At 41.8% G+C, this 23,170-nt stretch overlaps 3 protein-coding genes across 4 annotated transcripts in view; 1 reads left to right on the top strand and 2 right to left on the bottom strand.

Moving 5' to 3' along the window:
* fam189a2 (family with sequence similarity 189 member A2) overlaps positions 1-23,170 on the bottom strand; it is a 70,174-nt gene that overhangs the window by 30,541 nt on the left and 16,463 nt on the right. The window lies entirely within an intron of this gene.
* LOC307043768 (52 kDa repressor of the inhibitor of the protein kinase-like) lies at positions 4,760-9,407 on the bottom strand. Of its 2 annotated transcripts, XM_079688571.1 has the most exons (4): positions 7,951-9,407; positions 7,754-7,861; positions 7,431-7,478; positions 4,760-7,205 (listed from the first exon to the last, which is right to left on the bottom strand). In XM_079688571.1, the coding sequence occupies exon 4, from the start codon at positions 6,454-6,456 to the stop codon at positions 4,930-4,932; it is 1,527 nt and encodes a 508-aa protein (XP_079544697.1). In that variant the 5' UTR covers positions 6,457-7,205; positions 7,431-7,478; positions 7,754-7,861; positions 7,951-9,407; the 3' UTR covers positions 4,760-4,929. The 2 variants fall into 2 exon arrangements, with proteins under 2 accessions (XP_079544697.1, XP_079544696.1); XM_079688570.1 differs by having other exon boundaries at positions 7,431-7,861.
* LOC307042852 (piggyBac transposable element-derived protein 3-like) lies at positions 13,833-16,185 on the top strand (the record flags this gene model as incomplete). The annotated part of the gene is made up of 2 exons (XM_079687016.1): positions 13,833-14,590; positions 14,933-16,185. Exons 1-2 carry the CDS (start codon positions 14,407-14,409, stop codon positions 16,183-16,185), a joined length of 1,437 nt encoding a protein of 478 aa, XP_079543142.1. The 5' UTR covers positions 13,833-14,406.

Raw genomic sequence — 23,170 nt, 5'->3', positions numbered from 1 at the left:
GTCCCATCAACATTGCGTGGAAGTCGGAAACAGTACCGAAGGAGTGGCAGACCGGGGTGGTTGTTCCCCTTTTTAAAAAGGGGGATCAGAGGGTGTGTGCCAATTACAGAGGCATCACACTACTCAGCCTCCCCGGGAAAGTTTACTCTAAGGTACTCGAAAGGAGGGTCAGGCCGATTGTCGAACCTCAGATTGAGGAGGAAAAATGCGGACTCCGTCCTGGTCGTGGAATGACGGATCAGCTTTTTACTCTCGCAAGGATCCTGGAGGGGGCCTGGGAGTACGCTTATCCAGTCTACATGTGTTTTGTAGACTTGGAGAAGGCGTATGACCGGGTTCCCAGGGAGTCACTGTGGGAGGTGCTGCGGGAGTATGGGGTAAGGGGGTCTCTACTCAGGGCCATCCAATCTCTGTACTCCCAAAGCGAGAGCTGTGTCCGGGTCCTCGGCAGTAAGTCGGACCCATTTCAGGTGAGGGTTGGCCTCCGCCAGGGCTGCGCTTTGTCACCAATCCTGTTTGTAATATACATGGATCGGATTTCGAGGCGTAGTCGTGGGGGAGGGGGTCTGCAGTTCGGTGGACTAAGGATTGCACCACTGCTTTTTGCAGATGATGTGGTTCTGATGGCTTCATCGGTCTGCGACCTTCAGCACTCACTGGATCGGTTCGCAACCGAGTGTGAAGCGGCTGGGATGAGGATCAGCACCTCCAAATCTGAGTCCATGGTTCTCAGCAGGAAACCGATGGACTGTCCACTCCAAGTAGGGAATGAGTCCTTACCCCAAGTGAAGGAGTTCAAGTATCTCGGGGTCTTGTTTTCGAGTGAGGGAACAATGGAGCGTGAGATGGGTCGGAGAATCGGAGCAGCGGGAGCGGTACTGCAGTCTCTTTACCGCACCGTTGTGACGAAAAGGGAGCTGAGCCAGAAGGCAAAGCTCTCTGTCTACCGCGCCATTTTCGTTCCTACCCTCACCTATGGTCATGAAGGATGGGTCATGACCAGAAGAACGAGATCGCGGGTACAAGCTGCCGAGATGGGTTTTCTCCGCAGGGTGGCTGGTGTCTCCCTTAGGGATAAGGTGAGAAGTTCGGTCATCCGGGAGGGACTCGGAGTTGAACCGCTCCTCCTTCGCGTCGAAAGGAGCCAGTTGAGGTGGTTCGGGCACCTAGTTAGGATGCCACCTGGGCGTCTCCCTAGGGAGGTGTTCCAGGCACGTCCAGCTGGGAAGAGATCAAGGGGTAGACCTAGAACCAGATGGAGGGATTATATAGCTTCGCTGGCCTGGGAGCGCCTTAGGATCCCCCAGTCAGAGCTGGTTGATGTGGCCAGGGAAAAGAAAGTTTGGGGCTCTCTGCTGGAACTGCTACCTCCGCGACCCGACCACGGATAAGCGGGAGAAGATGGATGGATATTCATTGTAATTTAATAAATCCTTCCAACACACACTGTAAAAAATAGCTTACTGTAAGTTAAGAAATCATTCCAATATGTACATCTTCTGATGTAACAACAATAACATTATAAATAGTAACATAGCTGAACATGGTATTGCACATTTAGCTTTGAGTGTTACTGACCTGAGATGTTTTTATTACATGAATTAAGGTGACTGAGGCTTTTTAACATACAGGGATGCAAACTCATCAGGTATGAAAAAGGTGACAAGGATCCGAGCCCCCGGCTCCCCCACCCCACGGAATAACAGAGGATTTTAGCAGTCAGAACAACTAAAGCAGCATGGTTAATAATAACAGAAATGCCAAAGAGTCACATCTAATAGAAATATATAAAAGCATTTATTTTAAATTGTTTGGCAGTCAGTTTATAATTTTGGCAGCACTGTTGAGCATTTTGAAAATGTATTTTCATGCCTCTGTGCAAGGCCTAAGTCTTTTTATCTTTATAGCCACATGGTGTAAAGTAACTAAGTTCATAAACTCAACAAGTACTATACTTGGGCACAATTTTGAGATACTTGTACTTTATTTAAATATTTCAATGTTTTGCTACTTTGTTCTTCTACTCCACTACAGTTCAGAGGTACATGCTGTACTTTTCCTCCACTCCATGTATGTATTACCTTTAGTTACTTTACAGATCTGGATGAATGATGTGAAATATAATCAAGTATTAATTCCGACTTTAGTTCCACCTGGAGTAAATCCACAAGCTACCCTGCAGTATACAAAGTCATTCAAACTAGCTGCACCTTTACCAGCTTTGAGAACACTTTCATGATCAATCATTATAAAACATATCATATCTATTATTCTGAAATGGACCAATCTGCACAATGACTACTTTTACTGTCGCTACTTTCACTATATTTTGATGATAATACTTTTCTACTTTTACTTGAGGAACATTTTGAATGCAGGACTTTTACTGTAACAGAGTATTCCTACACTCTGGGACTATTACTTTTACTCAAGTACAAGATCTGAGTACTTCTACTTTTACTCTAGTACAAGATCTGTGTGCTTCTACTTTTACTCAAATACAAGACCTGAGTGCTTCTACTTTTACTCAAGTACAAGATTTGAGTACTTCTACTTTTACTCTAGTACAAGATCTGTGTGCTTCTACTTTTACTCAAGTACAAGATCTGAGTACTTCTACTTTTACTCAAGTACAAGACCTGAGTACAGTGGCGGCCGGCCCATAGGGGCGCTAGGGGCGCCGCCCCACCTCTTCCCACATACAAAAAAAAAAAATATATATATATATATATATATATATATTACAAATATATATATTTTATATTTTTTATTTTTAATGAACAAGGTAAATATCATACAATTGTTATCAGTAAAATGTATAATCTACAATAAAATCTTGTTTAAAATTGTGGAACGATTTCTAAAGTTACTGATAAGTCACATGTTTCCTGCCTGGCCTTGCCCTTGGCATTAGTTTATCATTACGGGGCGCTGCCCCCGAGCCAAACAGCAGCAACCAGCACGTTGCAAAAGTCTCAATAGTAAATTGTGCCGCCGAAACATAATTTCAGCCAATCAGCGCCGTCAAATATTTTGGTCAAGAGAGCGCTCACGTTGGCGCCCACGGTGGCGCCCACGTTGCTTACGTGCGTTGACGTGAGTTCTTTTTTAGACTCGTGAGGAACTGGGGTAGTATCTATAGTAACTTAGTGTAGGCGGAGCCGTGACGTCATCTTCAATGAGCTCCCCAGAAAAACAACACAGCCGTTAGCTCTTAGCACTCAGAGCTCACAGCTCTTCATATCTGTTCAAAAACTAGACAAAAGTTAAACAAGTACAAACCACATACTGTCTGTGTCATGGCAAATACAGTCGCTGGTTTATTTATGTCTGTATAGACCGTTGTTATAAAACAAAAACTGTCCAGTATCATAGATCCATCTTACTCCAGGGTGATAGCAGGACACCCCATGTAGTCACTCAGAAAAAATCAGGACATTCTGATGTACAGTTTCAAAATAAAAGACCTTTGGGGACAGGGATGATAGCTCATATATGAGACTTCAAAGATCTTTTATTTTGAAACTGTACATCAGAATGTCCTGATTTTTTCTGAGTGACGACATGGGGACGACATGGGGTCATTTTTTGACTCTACCGTAATGCATCTATAGGATATTCACGCACCGCAATATCACGTGAGGGCTGGCTTGACTAGGTTTTCCCGAGTGGAGGCTGGCTTGACCGCAGTTAGTTTAGCATACTCAGCCCGACTCAGCCTGGTTGTTCCTGGCCCTAGAACCACGATTTTATGGGGCCATTACATCACCAGAAGTCCCAATTTAAGGGGTCATGTCTCCCCCCAAAAGATTTTTTTACTCACAATATCAACAGCCCCACCAAAAATATTTTCCACCAGCCGCCACTGCCTGAGTACCTCTACTTTTACTCAAGTACAAGATCTGAGTACTTCTACTTTTACTCAAGTACAATATATATATACTTATACCACCTCTGTTTATAGCCTATGAAAAAAACTATTAGAAATAGAAGGCTAAAGCTAACGTTAGCAGATAGTGACAATGTATGCTAGCTAGCTAGCTCAACGATTCCTTAAATAATATTGCCACAGAAAAATGTTTCAGTTCACATCACGCTCTGCCGCTCCGACAGGGAGCTCTGCTCTGAACACCTGAACGGCCCGTTCTAACAGCTGTTCACCAGTGGTCCAGTCTGTGCCACAGTGACTCCGGACGCACAGTTAATATCAGGGCCGGCCCTAGACTTTTGGGGGCCCTAAGCAAGATTTTGTTTGGGGGCCCCCCTCACTCTAGCGCGTTCTCACTACACACAACACGGAACCAACTTTTGTCTTATGATGTTAGTATGAGCACACATATTGTACAAATAAGCATGTAAACACTAAAGTGGGACCTGAGAAGAGCAGCACAGTCTTTAAATTGACTACAAATAACTACCTAGGCTATAACTAATGACTATATAAACTCAGTGAACAGAAATATAGAAACTCCTCAGTGACATATGTTTTGTTGTTGTGGCTCTGAGTCTGTACTCCAGCACATTAGATTTGAAATGAAACAAGGACTATGAGGTTAAAGTGCATACTGTGACCAAGTATTAAATATGACTACTTTGTTGAAGTGTATGTTAATTTGTCCAATATTACATTTGATCCCCCATTTTAGGGGATCAAAAGTACTCTGACAAATGAACATAAACTTGAATAAAGTAGTCATATCAGATAGCACTGATGAACTGACAGTACAGAATAAAAAGACTGACAAAGTGACCATCACTGTTCAAAGATAGATATTTTTAATAAAAAACACTCAACACTAAATAGAATATATAAATAGATCCAAAAATACCTTTAAAGGATTAAATAATATGTGCAAAACAAACTGCTTAACAATGAAATGAAATGTAAAAAAACAAATGCAAATACAAATGTTCCTCTCGTACGTACAGTCAGAATTGTTCTCTTCTTGCTTTCCTGGAGGCAAAGTCATTGATGACCTGATCATAGGAGATCTGGCTGCCAATCTGGTGGTTTATGCTGATTATTGCCATTCCACTCAGGCGATCCTGGGCCATGGAGGACCTCAAGTATGTTTTTATCAGTTTGAGCTTCGAGAAGCATCTCTCTGCGGACGCCACTGTCACTGGAAGGGTACAGGCTATTCTCAGCGCTATCCAAAGATTTGGATAGATCTCACACAGCTCGTTTTCATTTAAGAAGGTGAGCATCTCCAATGTGGTCATATCTTCTTTGGGAAGCTCTGGAAGGCTTTGCATCTCCATGGCTAGCTCTCTCCAGTCAACGTCTGCCTCTTCGCCACATGTCAATGTTTTTCCCAGCAGGGCACATTGGTCTGTAAGTGACTCATCATCCAGATTATGGAAGTTGTGAAGCACTCCAAACTTGTCTCTTACTTCCCCCAGGGACTTGAATCTGTCCTCCAAAGACTGGATGCCACAGTCCACCACAACATTAAAGAATCCTGTTTCCAGTCTCGTCATGGCATCAGCCACTGCCTCGTCAGCTGCCTCGTAGGCAAAATGCCTCTTTTTGCTCCGCAGCCTCTTTTCTTTCAGCACTGCCTCAACATTCATATTTCCACAGAGCTCTTTTGCTGTGGCCTGAGCATCTGTGAACCCAGTGGCCCTGTAGGTTACCAGCGATGCTTTGGTTTTGTCTAAGAGACTGACCGCAACATCCAGCTGCATGTTGACAGACTGAAGGAGCTTGCTAACTGTATTGATCTTTGACAGAATATCATACCAGACAACAGTGCAGATTTGGAATCTAAATGATCCAATTTCTTCTGCCAGGGATTGGGCCTCAATTCTGACCATGAGATCATTTGCGTTTTCCCTCACCTCTAGCAAAGCCTCCCTGACCTTATCCGTTTGGTAGCGCAACGGCTCGATGCTATTCACTCTGCTCTCCCACCGCGTCTCACTCCAGGACTTGAGAGTGATGTCCACATGTTTTTTCAGGATGGTCCACCTTTGGGGAGAACCTGAAAACAAGGTGTACAGCTTCTGAACATTACCAAAGAAGCAAGTAGCATCTATTGATCCTTTGGCTGAATCCGCCACCATCAAATTCAGTGTGTGGGCTGCACAAGGAACATACAGAGCTCGAGGATTCTTCTCCAACAGCCTGGCCTGCACCCCTTTATTTCTGCCCTTCATGTTTGCACCATTGTCATAGGATTGTCCTCTGCAGTCCTCAAAGGGGATCTTCAGCTCCTCCAGCCTGTTCAAAATGAGTGTAGACAAACCAAGCCCTGTGGATGCAGGGGCTATGATGAACCCCAGAAAGTGCTCCCTGATCTCAGTCCTTTTCTTCACACTCACTGTTCGAATCACAACAGTCATCTGCTCCTGGTGGCTGACGTCTGGGGTGCAATCCAAAATGATGGCAAAATACTTGGACTCTTTGATTTCAGCCACCATTGCTGCAAGTATTGTGTCACTGATACAGGACATGAGTTCATTTTGGATTGTTTTACCCAAGTATGTAGTGTAATTTCCTCCACTGTCAATGCGTCTGATGTGTTCTTTCAGAACAGGGTCAAACTTGGCAATTAGCTCAACTTCTTTGAGGAAATTCCCGTTGTTGTGGTTATGCAGGGTGTCAACAGTCCCTCTAAGTCCCAGGTTCCTCTCTGCTAGAGATTGGATGATGGAAACCAACCGAATGAGCACCTCTCTTCACCTCTTCTTCTCTGCCTCCAGGAGGTACAACTGTGTTTTGTCTATTGTCTTCCCTTTTCTAAGACGGAGCTCTAGTTCCTTCCAAGTCAACACACTTTTCACATGATCTGGGCTGTTGTCGTGTAGCTTCAGTAATGCGCCAATATTCACCCAGTCCTGTTGTCCCTCTGTTATGAGCTTTAATTATTTCTTGGAAAACAACTTGCAGCAAAAGCAGTAGACTGAATCATTGTTCTTGGAGTATATTAACCAGCTTCGCTTAACTTTCTCACCATTTACAATTGTTCTAAACATGTAATGATAATGAAAGCTTCTGTTGTTTGGTGTTTTCGGGAATACAAAATCTCTGTCCACCTGTACTGGCCCCCTAATCACCAGATCTGTACGTACGTGATCGTTAAGTACTGATGGCCACCCAGTTGGATCCATTGGTGAACCAGAGAGAAAAGGAGTAGAAGTTACAGAGGTAGGTGTAGTAGGCGTAATGGTACTGCTCTCAACTTCAATGGGTACAGAAATACCTATAGGGAAATTAATTTTAAAAAATAAGTTTTTGTTACTTGACATGTTTACAAGTTGATGTTCCTGGCAATGAACAACACAGTTGAATGATTGAACACAATAGTAATAATAATATTCATAATAATAATAATAATAATAATAATACCATGATTGATTGGACATATAGTGCTTTGCTTTTCTTGACAAACAAAGTTAAGGTCTCTTTGATGTAGGCCTAAACTTACCAGCATTGTCAGAGGTGGTTTCTTCAGTGATGGAAGTTGATGGAACTGCTATGGAATAAAGAAGTATATCATTGTTTAATATATGACTATAGGACTGTCTCTAGATCAGCTGTCTTTTCACCACTATGGCGCTGCTTTTGAGATAGCTCCAAAGTGCTGATCCAGAATCAGTCCTTAAAAACAGGTATCATCAAACTCCTGCCCCATGCATGACAGATATTTATTATAAGCAATGAACAGCGAGCTTGCTCAATAGAACTTCGACAAATGGCAATTGTAGCTAGCTCTATGGGCTTAATCTATACACTTAACACATCATTTACCAGCATTGTCTGAGGCGGTTTCTTGGATGACATCGGAGTCACTGGTGCCAACAGCTGACCTTGTGGTTTCACATTCACCAACAGCAGCGGTGGAGCTTGATTGACCTGCTATGGAATAAAGAAATATATGATTCGTAATGTAATGACTTAATATTCCAAATTCAGAAAGCTCTCACTTTGGGCCCATTTGAACTCACCAACAGTGTCCTCAGTGGACGTTGTGGTGTGTGCTGGCACCTGCTGTGGGCTTCCAAAGTACTTCAGAAGTGCTCCTGAGGAGAGTATGTTACAGAGTTAAGCTTTATGGAAACAGACTTGAAATGGAACATCAAATGGAACATACTAGCTTTATAAAGCTAATTCAATATTCAGCCAATGAATACTTGCATTTACATGAACTTAGAACCCACACAATGATGTTTGGATAGTTCGATAGATAGATAGATAGATAGATAGATAGATAGATAGATAGATAGATAGATAGATAGATAGATAGATAGATAGATAGATAGTACTTTATTAATCCCAGGGGAAATTGGTTTACTTGGTCAAAATATGAAACAAGCACATATACCTAGCTAACATTAGCTACGAGTGTGACTTGCTGCCTGAGCTAAACTTTTCTAAAGTAAATTAATCAGTAACGTTAATAGCATCGCATTATTCTACAGAAAGGCTGAGATAATAATGATAACTTGGCTAGTTAGCTAGCTGTAACGTTAGCTAGAAAGTAAGTAGTAGTAGTAAGTAAGTTAGAATACTCCCAAATCCAAGTTATCCAACTATTGTTAGTGGGACACAGGACAGGAGACAGAGCCATAATATGAAGTTACATACCTTTATTGTCTTGCCTTTTTTCTTCATTAAGTTTTCTATTTTTTCGTTTTTGATCACCAGAGGCGTATGTCCTTTTTTTGCCAGACATCATGCAAACTGAAGGCACCACAGTTGAGCGCTCAGCTTTGCCTGCCTGCTCGCTCAAGTTGTCACAGCGTTACAAATGTGCCACAAAACCAACCAATCGGAGAACTCGAGAAGGTCAATTCTGATTGGCTGGTCGTCTCCAATCATATCTTCTATCTGAGATAGATGAGAGTAACACCTACGCCACGACGATTGTTTTTGTACTCCAAATATTAAGCAAAATATGTCACATTATATAATGACTGTTACAGAGTCATCATTTTGAGAAAAAGGCCTTCAAAGTTTCCTCTTCTCTGGATCGATCTGATTGATTATTAGCGGAGCAAATTATCAAAATAGTACGGAGGGAAGATATTTTCGTTTGGATTACTGGTCTGGGGGAAGCCCGCGAGTGTGTGTGTGTGTGTGTGTGTGTGTGTGTGTGTGTGTGTGTGTGTGTGTGTGTGTGTGTGTGTGTGTGTGTGTGTGTGTGTGTGTGTGTGTGTGTGTGTATTTTTGCATGTGTGTGTATTGTGGGAAAACACTCGAGAAACACCGGCTGTTGTTATGCCTGCTGTGACGTCAAGTTACTCCGTTCTCCGCTTTTAATTATGCCGTTACAAGCTTCAAAGTTGTATTTATCATCTGAATTTGCCGAAACAAGTTTAATATTCTGAAAGCCAATACTTTGTTTATTTGAAATCAGATGAAAACAAACTGTAACGGACCCTGCCGTGTTATCTATGATTACTATACACAGGGATGCAAACACACGTATGGTGAAAAAAGAGAGAACTATTCGAAGCAGAAAAAAAACAGCGTAATATACCATCTGACAAAGGCCTGCGCTATAATGCTTCAATTAACTGGCTATTCTTTATAATATACTCTGATCAATAGGAGACAGAGATGTTAAGTTATAAATCAAGGGTTTTTATTATTATTTACAGCAGGGGTGGGGAACCTTTTTCCTTTCAATTTTTACAACATCCTCCGAGGGCCGTACCAATTATTGAACTGCTTAAAAAAACAAAAATCACAGCCCATTAATTTGGCCTTTCTTTCATGCTGTGCAAAGAAAAAGCAACCTCTTAATCCAGATATCTTGCCATGACTCGCGCATGCACGCACGCACGTGCATGGTTGTGGCAGAAAGATATGGACACAAGATGTGTGCAAATGTATTTAGTATCCTATCCATGTGAACATGATTTAAGTGGGGGGGACCTAACCTCCTCTAGTGGGGTCTCGGGAAGATTTTTTTTTAAATATTGAAGTTAAAAGCATCAATCTGGTGCACTTTGAGAGCAACATGAAGAGATCTATGGATACATCTCAACACCCATTTGAAACAGAACTGTAAGCAGATTTTTTTTTGGGGATATTTTACAAATCACTCCCCTTTTAAACTCTATTCTTGTTATTTTTAACAACTTTTTTGTTACTGTCATATTGCATTTTATACCTGTTTTTCATTTAGACTAATGTCTCATTAATAATTATAATGATCATATCAAGGTGTGCCTAACCTCACTGAGCTGAGGTTATTTGAGCCTCTCAGGAGAGAGCTCTTTTCCACCTGGTTGTAGAAAAGCTCTTTAAATTCGTTAGCATAGCTAGCTAACCAGATGCTAATAACAACAGATCGCCACTGTGCTTACAACTAAAGAAAGCCACGCAAACACCGCGGTGTGTACGGCTCCTTATGGGTACTGCAATATTTGAAGAGCTGGAGCGGCGTTCCGGTGCACTCCGTCAGCACTCTAGTCTACACTCCTTTCCGACGAGACGTATACCACGTGAAGACACGTTACGCTCGTGTTGTGTTCAAGGAACCTGCCCTTGGCCAGGAAAAACAGGCACTCGCTTGTTTAATTATTTTGCGGTCTAGATTTCTTCTTCTTTTTTGAAGTGAAAAGTTGTCCGTTAGTCGGACTGACGGACGGACGGACCCCCCCCCACCCCCAAAACGAAAACTCTTTGGTTCTCCGCGAATTACACAAGTCACCCAAATCAGCGTTAAAAAAGCGGGAGGCGCCGAAAAGCGACTAATTTGCATCACTGTATACACCTTACATTCATCATTTCAGCGGAGGGAGGGGAAGCGGCGCTGCGGAACAGCAGAGTGGCGAGTGAGAGCTGTCATCCTCCCTTTACAAGCTTCAAATGCCTGTAGCTAATGAGATTGAATCAGTGTTCGAATTACCCATTTGCTTTCGGGGGAGCCCTATTTATTTATTTTATTGCTAATCATATAGGCAGACCTGAAAGATCTATATGTGTCCTGCATTAGGTCAACATTGATCGCCAATAGCTTGTTTGGTAGGACATCTTTTTTTCTCCTCTCCGAAATCTCGATCGCTTTTTCGTTTGCCTGGCCCTTATGGTGATTATAAATCTTTTTCCGCAGGTTATTCTTTTAATCACTGCTGACTTTTCCCTGAATCCTTTCTTGTGAAAGGTGCACTCCGGTGGATTTTTCTGCGAGCGGCAGAGAGATCAATATACTTTTTGCCTCTTTGCAAATCTCATATCCACATTCATCAGAAAAGATGGAGTGAGTGGAATGAAAAGCCATGGATAGCTTTCATTCCACTCACTCCATCTTTTCTGTGTCCAGTTAAAAGGCAGGTCATGGGCATCGTCAGGTTTGCTAGTGCAGGTGGCGCCGGCGGCTGTGGCCGTTGTTGAAGCCTCTTCAGGCTCCGCATCGGTAAGCCTCTCCCTCGGTGTGGAGCTGTCAAACGCGACCCTAACGCCGCTTACAGCCGGCTAGCTAAAAGTTGTTCCGTTCACGTTGTCATTTTTAGAATCCTTCGCTTCTTTGCTTGTGAATCCAAAAGCTGCGAGGCTTGGCTGATTTCGTTTCGCCATATTTTTTATGAACATTTCAAATACGCCGCCGGCATCACCGCCGTAACCATAGCAACGTAAGTAGCGTAAAGAATGCAGCGCCGCCACGTACAGATGGCAACACCCAGAAATATTCACAAATATAAAACAAATATTCAGAAACTGTAATGAACAATGACTATTATTTATTTCAAGAACTTTTATTTACAGAAACTCAACATTTCTAATCTGTGTGACACAAATATGCAGCTCCCCCTATTTATCTCAAAGTCGGCCTTCAGGGGAGCTCCCTCCCTCTTCGGGGGAGCCAAGCTCCCCCTTGGCTCCCCCCCATTTCGAACACTGGATTGAATATAACAATCAAAAATAACAAAATATACACAGCTAGATCAGATCGCGTTTTAGATGCGACTTTAGAGTAGAGCAACGGTGTACTGAGATAAAAAAAAAAAAAAAAAAGATTTAAATTTTTTTTTTTGCTAGGGGGCGCCTCAGTGGCTGCGGGGCCCTAAGCGGCCGCTTATGTCGCTTAATGGGTTGGGCCGGCCCTGGTTAATATTAACGAACGCACCCGTAGGTAATGTAGCTGCTGAAGCTAGACCATCATCTCGGAGCAGCAGAGCCTTATTATACATCCATAAGCAGAGCCGACAGGCAGGAAGACTCGAGCACACAGCTCGTACTTCATTATAATATATAAAAAAAGAACACCATGCGTGTCATGATGGCACATAACAGCTCACGGTCGCAGATTACTCCGGGTCCCAGACCCCCCCATACCCCAAAAATATTTTTATTGCAGATCTACATGAATCTGACAAACGACTTATTTTGGATTCAAAACGGCGAATTTCGCCGAAAGGTGACAAGTTTGCATCACTGAACATAGACAGAGCACAACTGAAACATAACATCTGAGATGTAACAACATAATACACTTTTTGGGGATGCTTGGGACGTGAGTGAGGGACACGGCTTAGAACGGGCGTGTCGCCTGGCAGGACAGGAGAGTGTGTGCACCAGTCTGCCTTGATCTATGAATTCATGTCCGTGACACTCACTGCTGCCCACAGCTGTTTTATAGAAGGAAATTTCTTCACTTCATGAAAGTGTTTTAACCACACACACCTCTACACACACATGACGGGTGTTATTTTCCCCATAAGGAACAAGTCGCTGCAAATTATCACGCTTATTACACGGCCACATTCTGAACAAAGTAACAACATGACTCCCAATATTAATTTAAATGCTTTTATGGATTTAGAAAATGTTTTTATTGATTTAAAAAATAGTTGTATTGATTTAAAAAATAGTTGTATGTATTGATTTAAATTGACATGCATCCGCTAAGAAAAATAGTCCGTTGTTACCGTTTTTTAAACAGTCTGAATGAAACGGCAGCTCTCAGCTGTGTATTTACATAACTAATGGCCCATCAACCACAGCTCTCTCCCCCCCTCCCCCCTTGATCTTTCTTCTCCAGCAGCTAAATTAACGGTAGGTTACTCTGAGTGACAAGCTTACAGTTAGACACAACACTGTCATTGCAAGTGACCCTCAGTTAGTTGACTTTTATGTTCAACTGCTAAATTCGTTACTGATAAAAAAGGGCTTCTACTGTACCTAATTACCTTAACACTAGAACCGCCAGAGGTTTTTGTATAGGCCTACCTAAACCCGTCAAATCCCGCAATTAGAATGCAAATTTTAACAACATAGGGTGCTACATAATACACTTTCAGGAAAAGTCACGGACTGGGAGACTTTAATATTTTATTGAAAAAAAGTTACATTGCGCAGACACAACACACATCACACACATTGACCCGATTGGCGGTTCTAGTGTTAAATAAACTCACTAATTAATTAAACCAGTTCAATACGCATTATTCCTATTCTTATCATTCTTTATGAGCGCAGAAATAGTCTTAAAATCAGATCTGTTTTTTAAATGAAATCTGACAGCAGGCAGTTAGCTCTGATCACCTATGATAAATGCGCCGCACCTAATCGCTGGCCATTCAGCCACAGACACTGTTCGAAATAGGGGGGAGCTAGGGGGAGCTTGGCTCCCCCGAAGAGGGAGGGAACTCCCCTGAAGGCTTACTTTGAGATAAATAGGGGGAGCCCAAAACAATCGTGCATATTTGTGTCACACAGATTAGAAATGTTGAGTTTCTGTAAATAACAGTTCTTGAAATAAATAATAGTTATTGTTCATTACAGTTTCTGAATATTTGTTTTATATTTGTGAATATGTCTGGGTGTTGCCATCTGTACGTGGCGGCGCTGTATTCTTACTTACGTTGCTATGGTTATGGCGGTGATGCCGGCGTGGTATTTGAAATGTTCATATTGATTTTTTTTTAACCCCTTAACGCCTATTGTCGCGAATTCGCCTCAAACCGCTTCTATTAAAAATGCAGCCGAGATCGTGCATGTGTTCCCCCAATGCCGGTTCATGTCTCTTCGATACGGACCTAGGAACGTTTTGCAAAGCACTTGTTTCTAGTAGGACCGGTCAAAGTGGGAGCTACATCCGGTCGACGAAGGCGGGCATATCCGGTTAGACGCTAATGAGTGGAGAAGGCAAATACGAATAGATACGTTCCTATTTGAGGTAAGTTATTGAAAAAAAAAATATGTTTGCTGTTTATTGTTTGTTTGTGCAGCTAACGAAGCAGAATAGAATAGTTTTGACAGATATTTCGGAAGTTATTTGAAGTTTTTCTGTGTGTCGCGAATTCGCTACATTCGGTCTACATTGGTTACAATCGGCTTCATATTGGCTACATTCGGCCGTATCTAAACAATACTATATTTAGCGGTAGTCATACACAATTTCTATAGGAAATACAATTCTAGTAACTTTCTATAATCCTTATAAAGTTACAATGTTGAATATAAATGCAATTTTTGCCCTTTATTTTTGCTCAGGAGAAAAAATGAACACATCCATGTTTTATGGAAAACGAACTCCTGGAGTACAAACCAGGGTTCCACCATCAGATAGTGAGGACAGTTGTCTGAGTGAGAGTGGAGACAGTGATGAGGATGAGGATTATAGACCTGCACCAGGTGATGAGAATAGTAGTAATAATGTTATAATATCAGTGTTTCCCATTCATTGCGAGACTGGCAGAAAAGTCAGTGGGAAAACGCTGAATATTGTTATAATATTGTGCAGCTTTTTGTTGTTAGCCAAATATTTGTGGATGTCACAATGAGTAGCCTACATGTTTTGTATTATGTAAATAACGATGTCTGCATTCAATAGTGGCTTTTTTTTTTTTCATTTTTCTTGACCTCAAAGTATGGAAAGCTGTTTTCAAAGAACTTTTCTGTCTTACAACTGTACTCATAAATCATAAATAAAAATGTCTGCTCTTTTCAATAGTGACCTTTTTTTTTTTACATCAGGTGACGAAAGCAGCATCAGCAGCAGCAGTGATGACAGTGGCAGCACTGATGGAGACTCTGATGTGGTCCCTAGCACCAGTTCTGCAGCTACTGCTGCGAGAGCAGCTGCTACCACAGCAGCTGCTACAAAACAAAAAAGACAGAGGGTAGAGTGGAAGACAGCAAGAAGACAGAAAGAAGTCCCAGTTTGGCAAGACGCTCTTCCTGAGGCCGATGCAGTCAGACTGCCCATCCAATACTTCAGAGACTTTTTTGACACAGAGCTTCTAGACAGTATTGTGGAACAGAGCAATCTATACTGCACCCAAAATAATCCAAACTGTGCGCTGAAATTGGATCGTAATGAACTGGAACAGTTCATTGGCACAGTTGTTTACATGAGCATTCTGCACTTACCTCGATCCCGAATGTACTGGTCCAGTGCATGTCGACTACCACATGTGGCTGATGTGATGCCCCGTGACAGATGGGAGGCAATTAAACATTACATCCACTTCAACAACAACATGACACCAAACAACGAGGATCGACTTTTCAAAATCAGGCCACTGATTGATGCACTTCTTCCAAAATTCCAGGCTCTCCCGCAAGATCAAATGCTCTGTGTCGATGAGCAAATGGTGCCTTTCAAAGGCAAATCAAGTCTCAAGCAATATATCCCCAGCAAGCCACACAAATGGGGATATAAAATATTTGTGCTTTGTGACACAAAGGGGCTGGTGCATTCCTTTGACATCTTTGCAGGGAAATCTGACCCTCCACCAAACGGGCCAGACATTGGGGCAAGCGGAAACATCGTGCTAAAGCTTGCACAAGTCATTCAGGGTGCACTCAATCACCTGCTATATTTTGACAACTGGTTTTCCTCATTGCAGTTGTTTGTAGCTCTGGCAAACAACGGGATACCTGCCCTTGGCACAGTGCGGCAAAATCGACTCCAAGGCTGCACTTTCAGTGCGGACGGAGAAATGAAGAAGAAGGGCAGAGGGACATTCGAGGAGAAACAGGCTGTTGTGGAAAATGTGGAAGTTAGAGCTGTGAAATGGTTTGACAACAGAGGGGTGATTGTTGCCAGCACTTTTGCCAGTGCCCAGCCTGTTTCCACTGTGGAAAGATGGGACAGAAAGCAAAAGAAGATAATGACTGTGGAATGCCCAAACATCATTAGCCTGTACAACAAGTTCATGGGTGGCGTTGATGCTCTTGATGCACTTATTGCCTATTATCGCATCCACATTAGGTCAAAGAAGTAATACCATAGGTTCTTTTTTCACTTTGTGGATATGGCCATTGTCAACAGCTGGCTGTTGTATCGGCGTGATTCTGAATCCCTGAATATCCCGAAGAAGAAGCAGAGGGATCTGCTGTCCTTCAGAACATCAGTTGCACAAGCTCTCTGCATGCAGGGCAAGGACTTGTCCAAGAAGAAGAGGGGACGCCCTTCATCAGATCTGGAAAGAGAGTTTGAGAGGAAAAGACACAGAGGCCCAGCCAAGGCCATACCAGCACAGGAAGTCCGCGCAGATGCTGTGGGTCACTGGCCAGTGGTTGAAAGTTCACGACAGCGCTGCAAACTCCCAAACTGTAGGGGACAGACTGTGATCAAGTGTTCGAAGTGCAATGTTCACTTGTGCCTGAACAAAAATAACAACTGCTTCAGAGATTTCCATCAGTGAGACACCTTAGCTGTTTTGTTCTTGTTATTGTTATTGTTTTCATTGTTATAATGAATGGTGAATGATGTCATGAGTTTTTGAATGTCTGTTTGACATGTCATGACAGCTTCATGAGTAAGACAGCTTTGTTCACTCTAAGTGTTTTCTCGTTCTCTCTCTCACTCACACACACACACACACACTCTCTCTATTACAAACAGTTCTACACGCTGTTTTTTTATTGTGGTTTTGTTGTCATTGTCATGAGTTTTGCATGTCTGTTGAGATATTGTCATGAAATGAATACTATTTATATTTAAATTATTTGTTGGCATCAATAAAATGAATTACATGCCTGATATGGGAAATGTGTTTTAATTACTATTTTATCCATTAATGCCTGTTGTCGCTAATTTGCATCATACACCAAATTACTATTTTATCCATTAATGCCTGTTGTCGCTAATTTGCATCATACCCAAAATTATATCTATTCTATGTGCTAAATTCAAATTAATAATCTCCACTTATTTTAGCATCTGCTTGAAAGCAAAAACACATAAAATAATTTCTTTTACATAATTGCATATAAATTCAGGCGTCAAGGGGTTTTAACTCTGGCTTTGTAATAAAAAATATGGCAAAACGAAAACAGCCAAGCGTCACAGCTTTTGGATTCACAAGCAAAGAAGCGAAGGAGTCTAAAAATGACAACGTGAACGGAAAACAACTTTTAGTTGGCCGGCTGTAAGCGGCGTTAGGGTCGAGCTTGACAGCTCCACACCGAGGGAGAGGCCTGCCGATGCGGAGCCTGAAGAGGCTTCAACAACGGCCACATCCGCCGGCATAGTGACACCGTCTGTATTAGTAGAAGAGTGTTTTTATAGCAATTGATCGCATCCGCGCTGCTGCGCCAGTCAACAGAGCGTGCGTGACATATTTAGTATCAGGATGTGCTCTGAAAAATAGGGCTCCCCGAAAGCAAATGGGTAATTCGAAAACTGACAGAGCTCCCCCACAAATCAAACTGTAGACGGTGTGAAAGCACCTATTGTTTTAAATAATGGTCGGAATGTGACCTTTGAGCCTTCTGAATTACCGTGGGACAGGACATTCTAAACTAAAATGTTCAATCAATAAAGTAACATCTTATCTTATCTTAATAATATCTTCATATTAATAATAATAATAAATCATACAGTATGTGTCCGAAAGGGAGCAGGAGGAAGCAAAAACAAAAATATACAAAAAATATACTGCATATTAAAGCAAACGATTGTAAAGGTTAAAGTATGAGCATAACAAATAAAGAAGTGTAATGTAAACATTTACATTATGATTATTTCATATATAAAGACTATATATTATTGAATTACAAGATTAGATATACTTTAGTTGATCTAAAATATTGATGTGTTCAAATGCTCTTCAAAACACAACTGAAAGTCCATGAAACTTGTCTTTCTGTATTTGTGAATGAAGCGCCATCTCCTGGTTAAAACCTGAAATTGAAAATCTGGCAACGCCCTCTTGGAAAATAGTGGGAGGGCTTAATATTCCTCTATACTGGTCTTTGGCAGGTCGTAGGCAGGAAGCTGTAAGCTGGAGTCCGAAATTCAGTGCTACATCTGTAACACTAACCAAGTAACCCATCACAAATAACCTGCACTGAATATTATTAATATTTGCTAAGTATTCACATACCACTTTCACCCATAATGGTAAATGCACATTTCAATGTATATGTATTAACTCGCTCACATACTGTATGTGTATACATTTACATTCGCCGGATCAGAGTTTAGCTCATGTTATTTTTGTCCTTTTTTCTTTCTGTTAGTATATGTTTATTTTTTATTATTGAATTGTTATTCTTATTATCCCTGTGTATATTCCCATGTGTACTATCTGTGTTTCTTTCTTATGCTGTTGCTGCTATGACACCTGAATTTCCCAACGGGGAACAGCAAAGGTCCATCTCTTACCTTATCTTACATAAGGCAGGTGGGGTTCGGTCATTATCAAAAAAACTTCTGGCCAGATAAATGAGAAAACGTTGTAAGAATATTTAGCTGGCAGTGTAACCGGCTGCAGAAGCACTACGACAGCACAACCTCTGTGCATATACTGTAAGTGTAAATGTATTAAACATATGTTCCTACTCAGGGTGATGAAGCCATATGTAGGAGCTTATAATATTTAATAGTTATCCTTTTATTTTTATTGTTCTCAGTTCTGTTTATAGTAAATCTTCCTTTTAATTCTTATTTAAGTTTATCAAATAAGTTGTACTAGGCCTCTGTTTTTTGTAAAGCCAGCCTTTGGGAACCGGGGGATGGGAGACCTGCTCATTATAAATATGGGAAACAGGTGGTCGTGAGCGGCGCACCCGGTAGGCTTATGGTTTTTTACCATCGGGTAAGAAGGAAGAAAAAACGCTTGATGTGTATAATAAATTGCACTGAAACGACTTTTGCTCGGACCTTGATTTTTACCCATGCGTAAGATTCGCTGACGGGTGCCTCAGCTGCACTTTGCGTTATATTTCTTTCTTATATTTTTATGATTTTGGCCGCTATATAGTAAAAAACTCGCCTCATGAATGGATACTATTTTTTTGGAAACCCTTTTTCTGTGGATGGCCCGCTGCAAAGAGGGTTAAAAGGATTTCCTTATTGCAACCTCCGTGAGTTGCGTGGAAAGACAAGAGAGGAGGATAGACGCCAGCCTCGTTTTGGAAATGTTTGTACGTGAGGCAGTGCGCGTTGGACTCGTGAGTAAACAAGAGGAATAAATAAATGAGTCATGCTTGTTGTGATTTAATCAATGGATGCATACGCAAATGAACATATGAGCCAAACGTGTCAAATGTTATGGATGGAATGATTAAACGCTTCATCAAAGAAATAAGGATGTCTGTGCAGGCCAGTTTTACGCACGATGCGGAGAGCAGCGTTATGGATTAACGCAGATGCAATCTGATCATAGGGATTGAATACAATTAAAAGCAACTCTCAAGTAAAAATGACTGAACCTAAAACTGTCATGGAGGCAGAGGATCTTTTAAAATCCCTCAAGGCCACACGCAGAGGGAAACTTGGAGTGTGCACAAGAAAACTAAATGAAACTAAAGCCCTGCTCACTGACGGTGGAAATGTTGATGATGTTGATGATTGCATGGATATGTTTAAAACTGCTATGGATGAATTCAATAAAGTGCATCATTCTCTCCAACAACTCTTATCTGAAGAGGAAAAGGACATTGATGTAACAGACTGGTATGAACCCAGAATTATGAACTTTAATTACTTTGCAAAGGAAGTTAAAGCATGGAGAAGAGAACGTATTGCACAACTACAAGTTGATCCACTTGACAGTATCTCCAATGCCTCCAAAAGGACTACAACATCAAGGGCCTCATCTGCTGCTAAGTTAGCATCAGCAGAAAGGGCAGCTCTGGAGGCTAAGTCTACTGCTTTAAAGGACATGCATGCACTGCGACTGGAGGAAACAATTCTCAAATCAAAAATGGAAAAGGTGGAGATGGAATCACAGATTGCAGCAGCAGATGCCAAAATGAGGGTACTTCTCAGCCCAAATGAGAATGATCATCTTGGGGATGCTATGAATGCTTATTTAGACGAAGAAGGTAAACTGGACAATGTGGAGCAAACGTATACAGACACTTCTGTCTTGGAATTTATTGAAGTAGCTGCTGTACCTAAAACTCCACTACATAGAACAATTGTGGATTTCCATAAAAGATCTCGACAAGCAAATGGTGCATCAAGCCCACAACTGGAAAATCCTGCAATCAACATTTTTACTCAGGAAAACCTCAACACACTGGCACAGAGACAAAAGGACATAGCTGATCTCATGATGAACAAAATCTATCCCTGCTACCTAAGAGAGAGGTGCCTGTGTTTAATGGTGACCCACTCTCTTATCAACCTTTCATGCATGCATTCAGATACCTAATTGAAGAGAAAACAAGTAACTGCCAGGACAGGCTCTACTTTCTTGAACAGTTTACATCCGGTCAAACCAGAGATCTGGTCCGTAGCTGTCTTCACATGGATGCACAAAGATGATATTCAGAGGCCATGCAACTTTTAAAGAGACATTATGGAAATGAAATGAAAATTGCAAATGCTTATCTGGATAAGGCACTCAACTGGACAGCTATCAAGCCAGATGATGGAAAATCTCTTCATGCCTACTCACTATACCTAAGAGAATGCCTTAACGCCATGCAGGACTTGGAGTACATGGATGAGCTAGACATCACATCAACGTTAAGACTAATTGTATCCAAGCTACCATATAAGCTCAGGGAAAGATGGCGCACAACAGCGTATGAAGAATTTCAAAACAAAAACATCAGAGCTAGATTCAAACATCTGGTCTAATTCACCGAAAAGCATTCTGACATATTATTACACGCAGTGTTTGGAAAAGTTAAAGACTCAAATCCCATTTAAAAGGATAATCACCGACAATAGGACAACTGACCTCAGAACACCTAAAAGGAGCAGTAGCTTTGCCACAGCTGTCGCCGCAACTGAACATTATGACACCAAGCTACAGGCATTTAAGGTGCAGCAACCCACCTACAGTACATCAAAGCTGCCCCTGCAACCCTATGTAGTTTCTGTCAAGGCAGGCATGCAGTAGTGGACTGCTTAAAACTCAAATCAGAGCCTCATGACCAAAAGGTTCATTATCTAAAGACAAATGGTTACTGTTTTGGTTGCCTTAAGAAGGGTCACATGAGCAAAGATTGTACATTGAAGCTACGCTGTCTAACATGCCAAAGGAAACATCCAACACTGCTGCATATTGATGATTTTAAATTCAAAACAAGTCACCCTGCAACACAGTAGAAAAGAACCAAAGCGAGCGTCCATCAACAGTGCGAAAGTATCAGCTGATCAGTCAACAGGGGCTGGTGAGGATTGTGCCCTTGCTATTGTTCCGGTGCAAGTGAAAGCAGCAAAAGGAAGCAAGTATATTCAAACCTACGCCTTTCTTGACCCTGGGAGCACGGCCACATTCTGTACTGAAAACCTAATGAACCAACTGAATACTAAAGGACGAAAGATTAAAATTCTACTCCGCACAATGGGACAAAAAAGGAATGCAAAAAGCTATGAAATCACAGGACTGGAAATAGGAAACATAGATGGAGGACAATTTATCAACTTGCCTGAAGTGTACACACAAACTAAGATTCCTGTCTCAAAGGAAAACGTTCTCACACAATCCGATCTTGAAAAAATAGCCTCATCTCAGTCGGATCCAAATCAAGGAAATTGATGCAGACATTGAAATGCTGATAGGGATGAATGTTCCCAAAGCCTTGGAACCCTGGGATATAATCCACAGTCAGGGTAATGGACCATATGCAGTGAAGACAATGTTTGGATGGGTGGTCAATGGGCCCCTCAAATCTCACACTGCTATGGATACTTCTGGAACAATGTCAGCAACCGTCAATAGAATTTCACTGGATAATCTGAGGGACCAGCTAGTCTCACAGTACAACCAGGATTTCCCTGAAAAGGAATATGAGGAAAAAAGAGAGATGTCATATGAGGACAGGAAATTCATGGACTTGGCTGAAAGTTCAATAATCATCAAAAACGGACATTACAACTTACCTCTATCCTTCCGTGATAAGGACTTGGCCCTGCCTAACAATTACAACATGGCACTACATCGCACAACCAACCTTGCTGGGAAATTCAAGAGGGATTCAGTTTACGCTGAAGAATATAAAGCCTTCATGGCAAAGGTACTGGAAAAGGGCTATGCCGAAAGAGTTCCACAAGATCAACTTCAGAGATCAGACGGCAGGCTCTGGTACATACCGCATCATGGGGTTTACCATAAAAGAAAGAAGAAACTCAGGGTTGTATTTGACTGCTCATCTTCATTTAAAGTAAAGTCCCTTAATGCTGAACTCCTCCAATGTCCGGACTTGACTAATCCCCTTCTAGGCGTCTTGCTTCGTTTCCGTCAGGAGAAAATTGCAATAATAGCTGACATTGAAGCAATGTACTACCAAGTACAAGTACAGGAAGACCACCGTGACTATCTCAGGTTTTTCTGGTGGCCTCAAGGAGACATCAGTAAACCACTGGAGGTCTATCGGATGAATTTGCATCTCTTTGGTGCGGTATCATCCCCAAGCATAGCCAGCTTTGCCTTGCAACAAGTGTCAAGAGACAATACCAGTAAATACAGCATGTAAGTACTGGAAACCATTCAGCGCAGCTTTTATGTGGATGATTGTCTCAAATCTGTGGCTTCTACAACTCAAGCTATCGATCTTACCAAGGATCTAATGAAGGCATGTGCCGAAGGAGGATTTACTCTTACCAAATGGGTGAGTAACAGCCAAGACGTGCTTAGAACCATCCCTGAAGTGCACAGAGCTAATCCAGTTGAGCAATTAGATCTGGACAAAGAAAAAACACCACTAGAAAGAGTTCTAGGCATCCAGTGGAATATCGTGAGAGATACTTTTACCTTCACTGCTGCCATCAAACACAGAGTTCCTACAAGAAGAACAGTTCTT

Source organism: Notothenia rossii, assembly GCF_949606895.1.
Source record: "Notothenia rossii genome assembly, chromosome: 6".
Taxonomy (NCBI): Eukaryota; Metazoa; Chordata; class Actinopteri; order Perciformes; family Nototheniidae; genus Notothenia; species Notothenia rossii.
The sequence above is the reverse complement of the archived record's forward strand: the minus strand, read 5'-3'. Positions and strand labels throughout refer to the sequence as shown.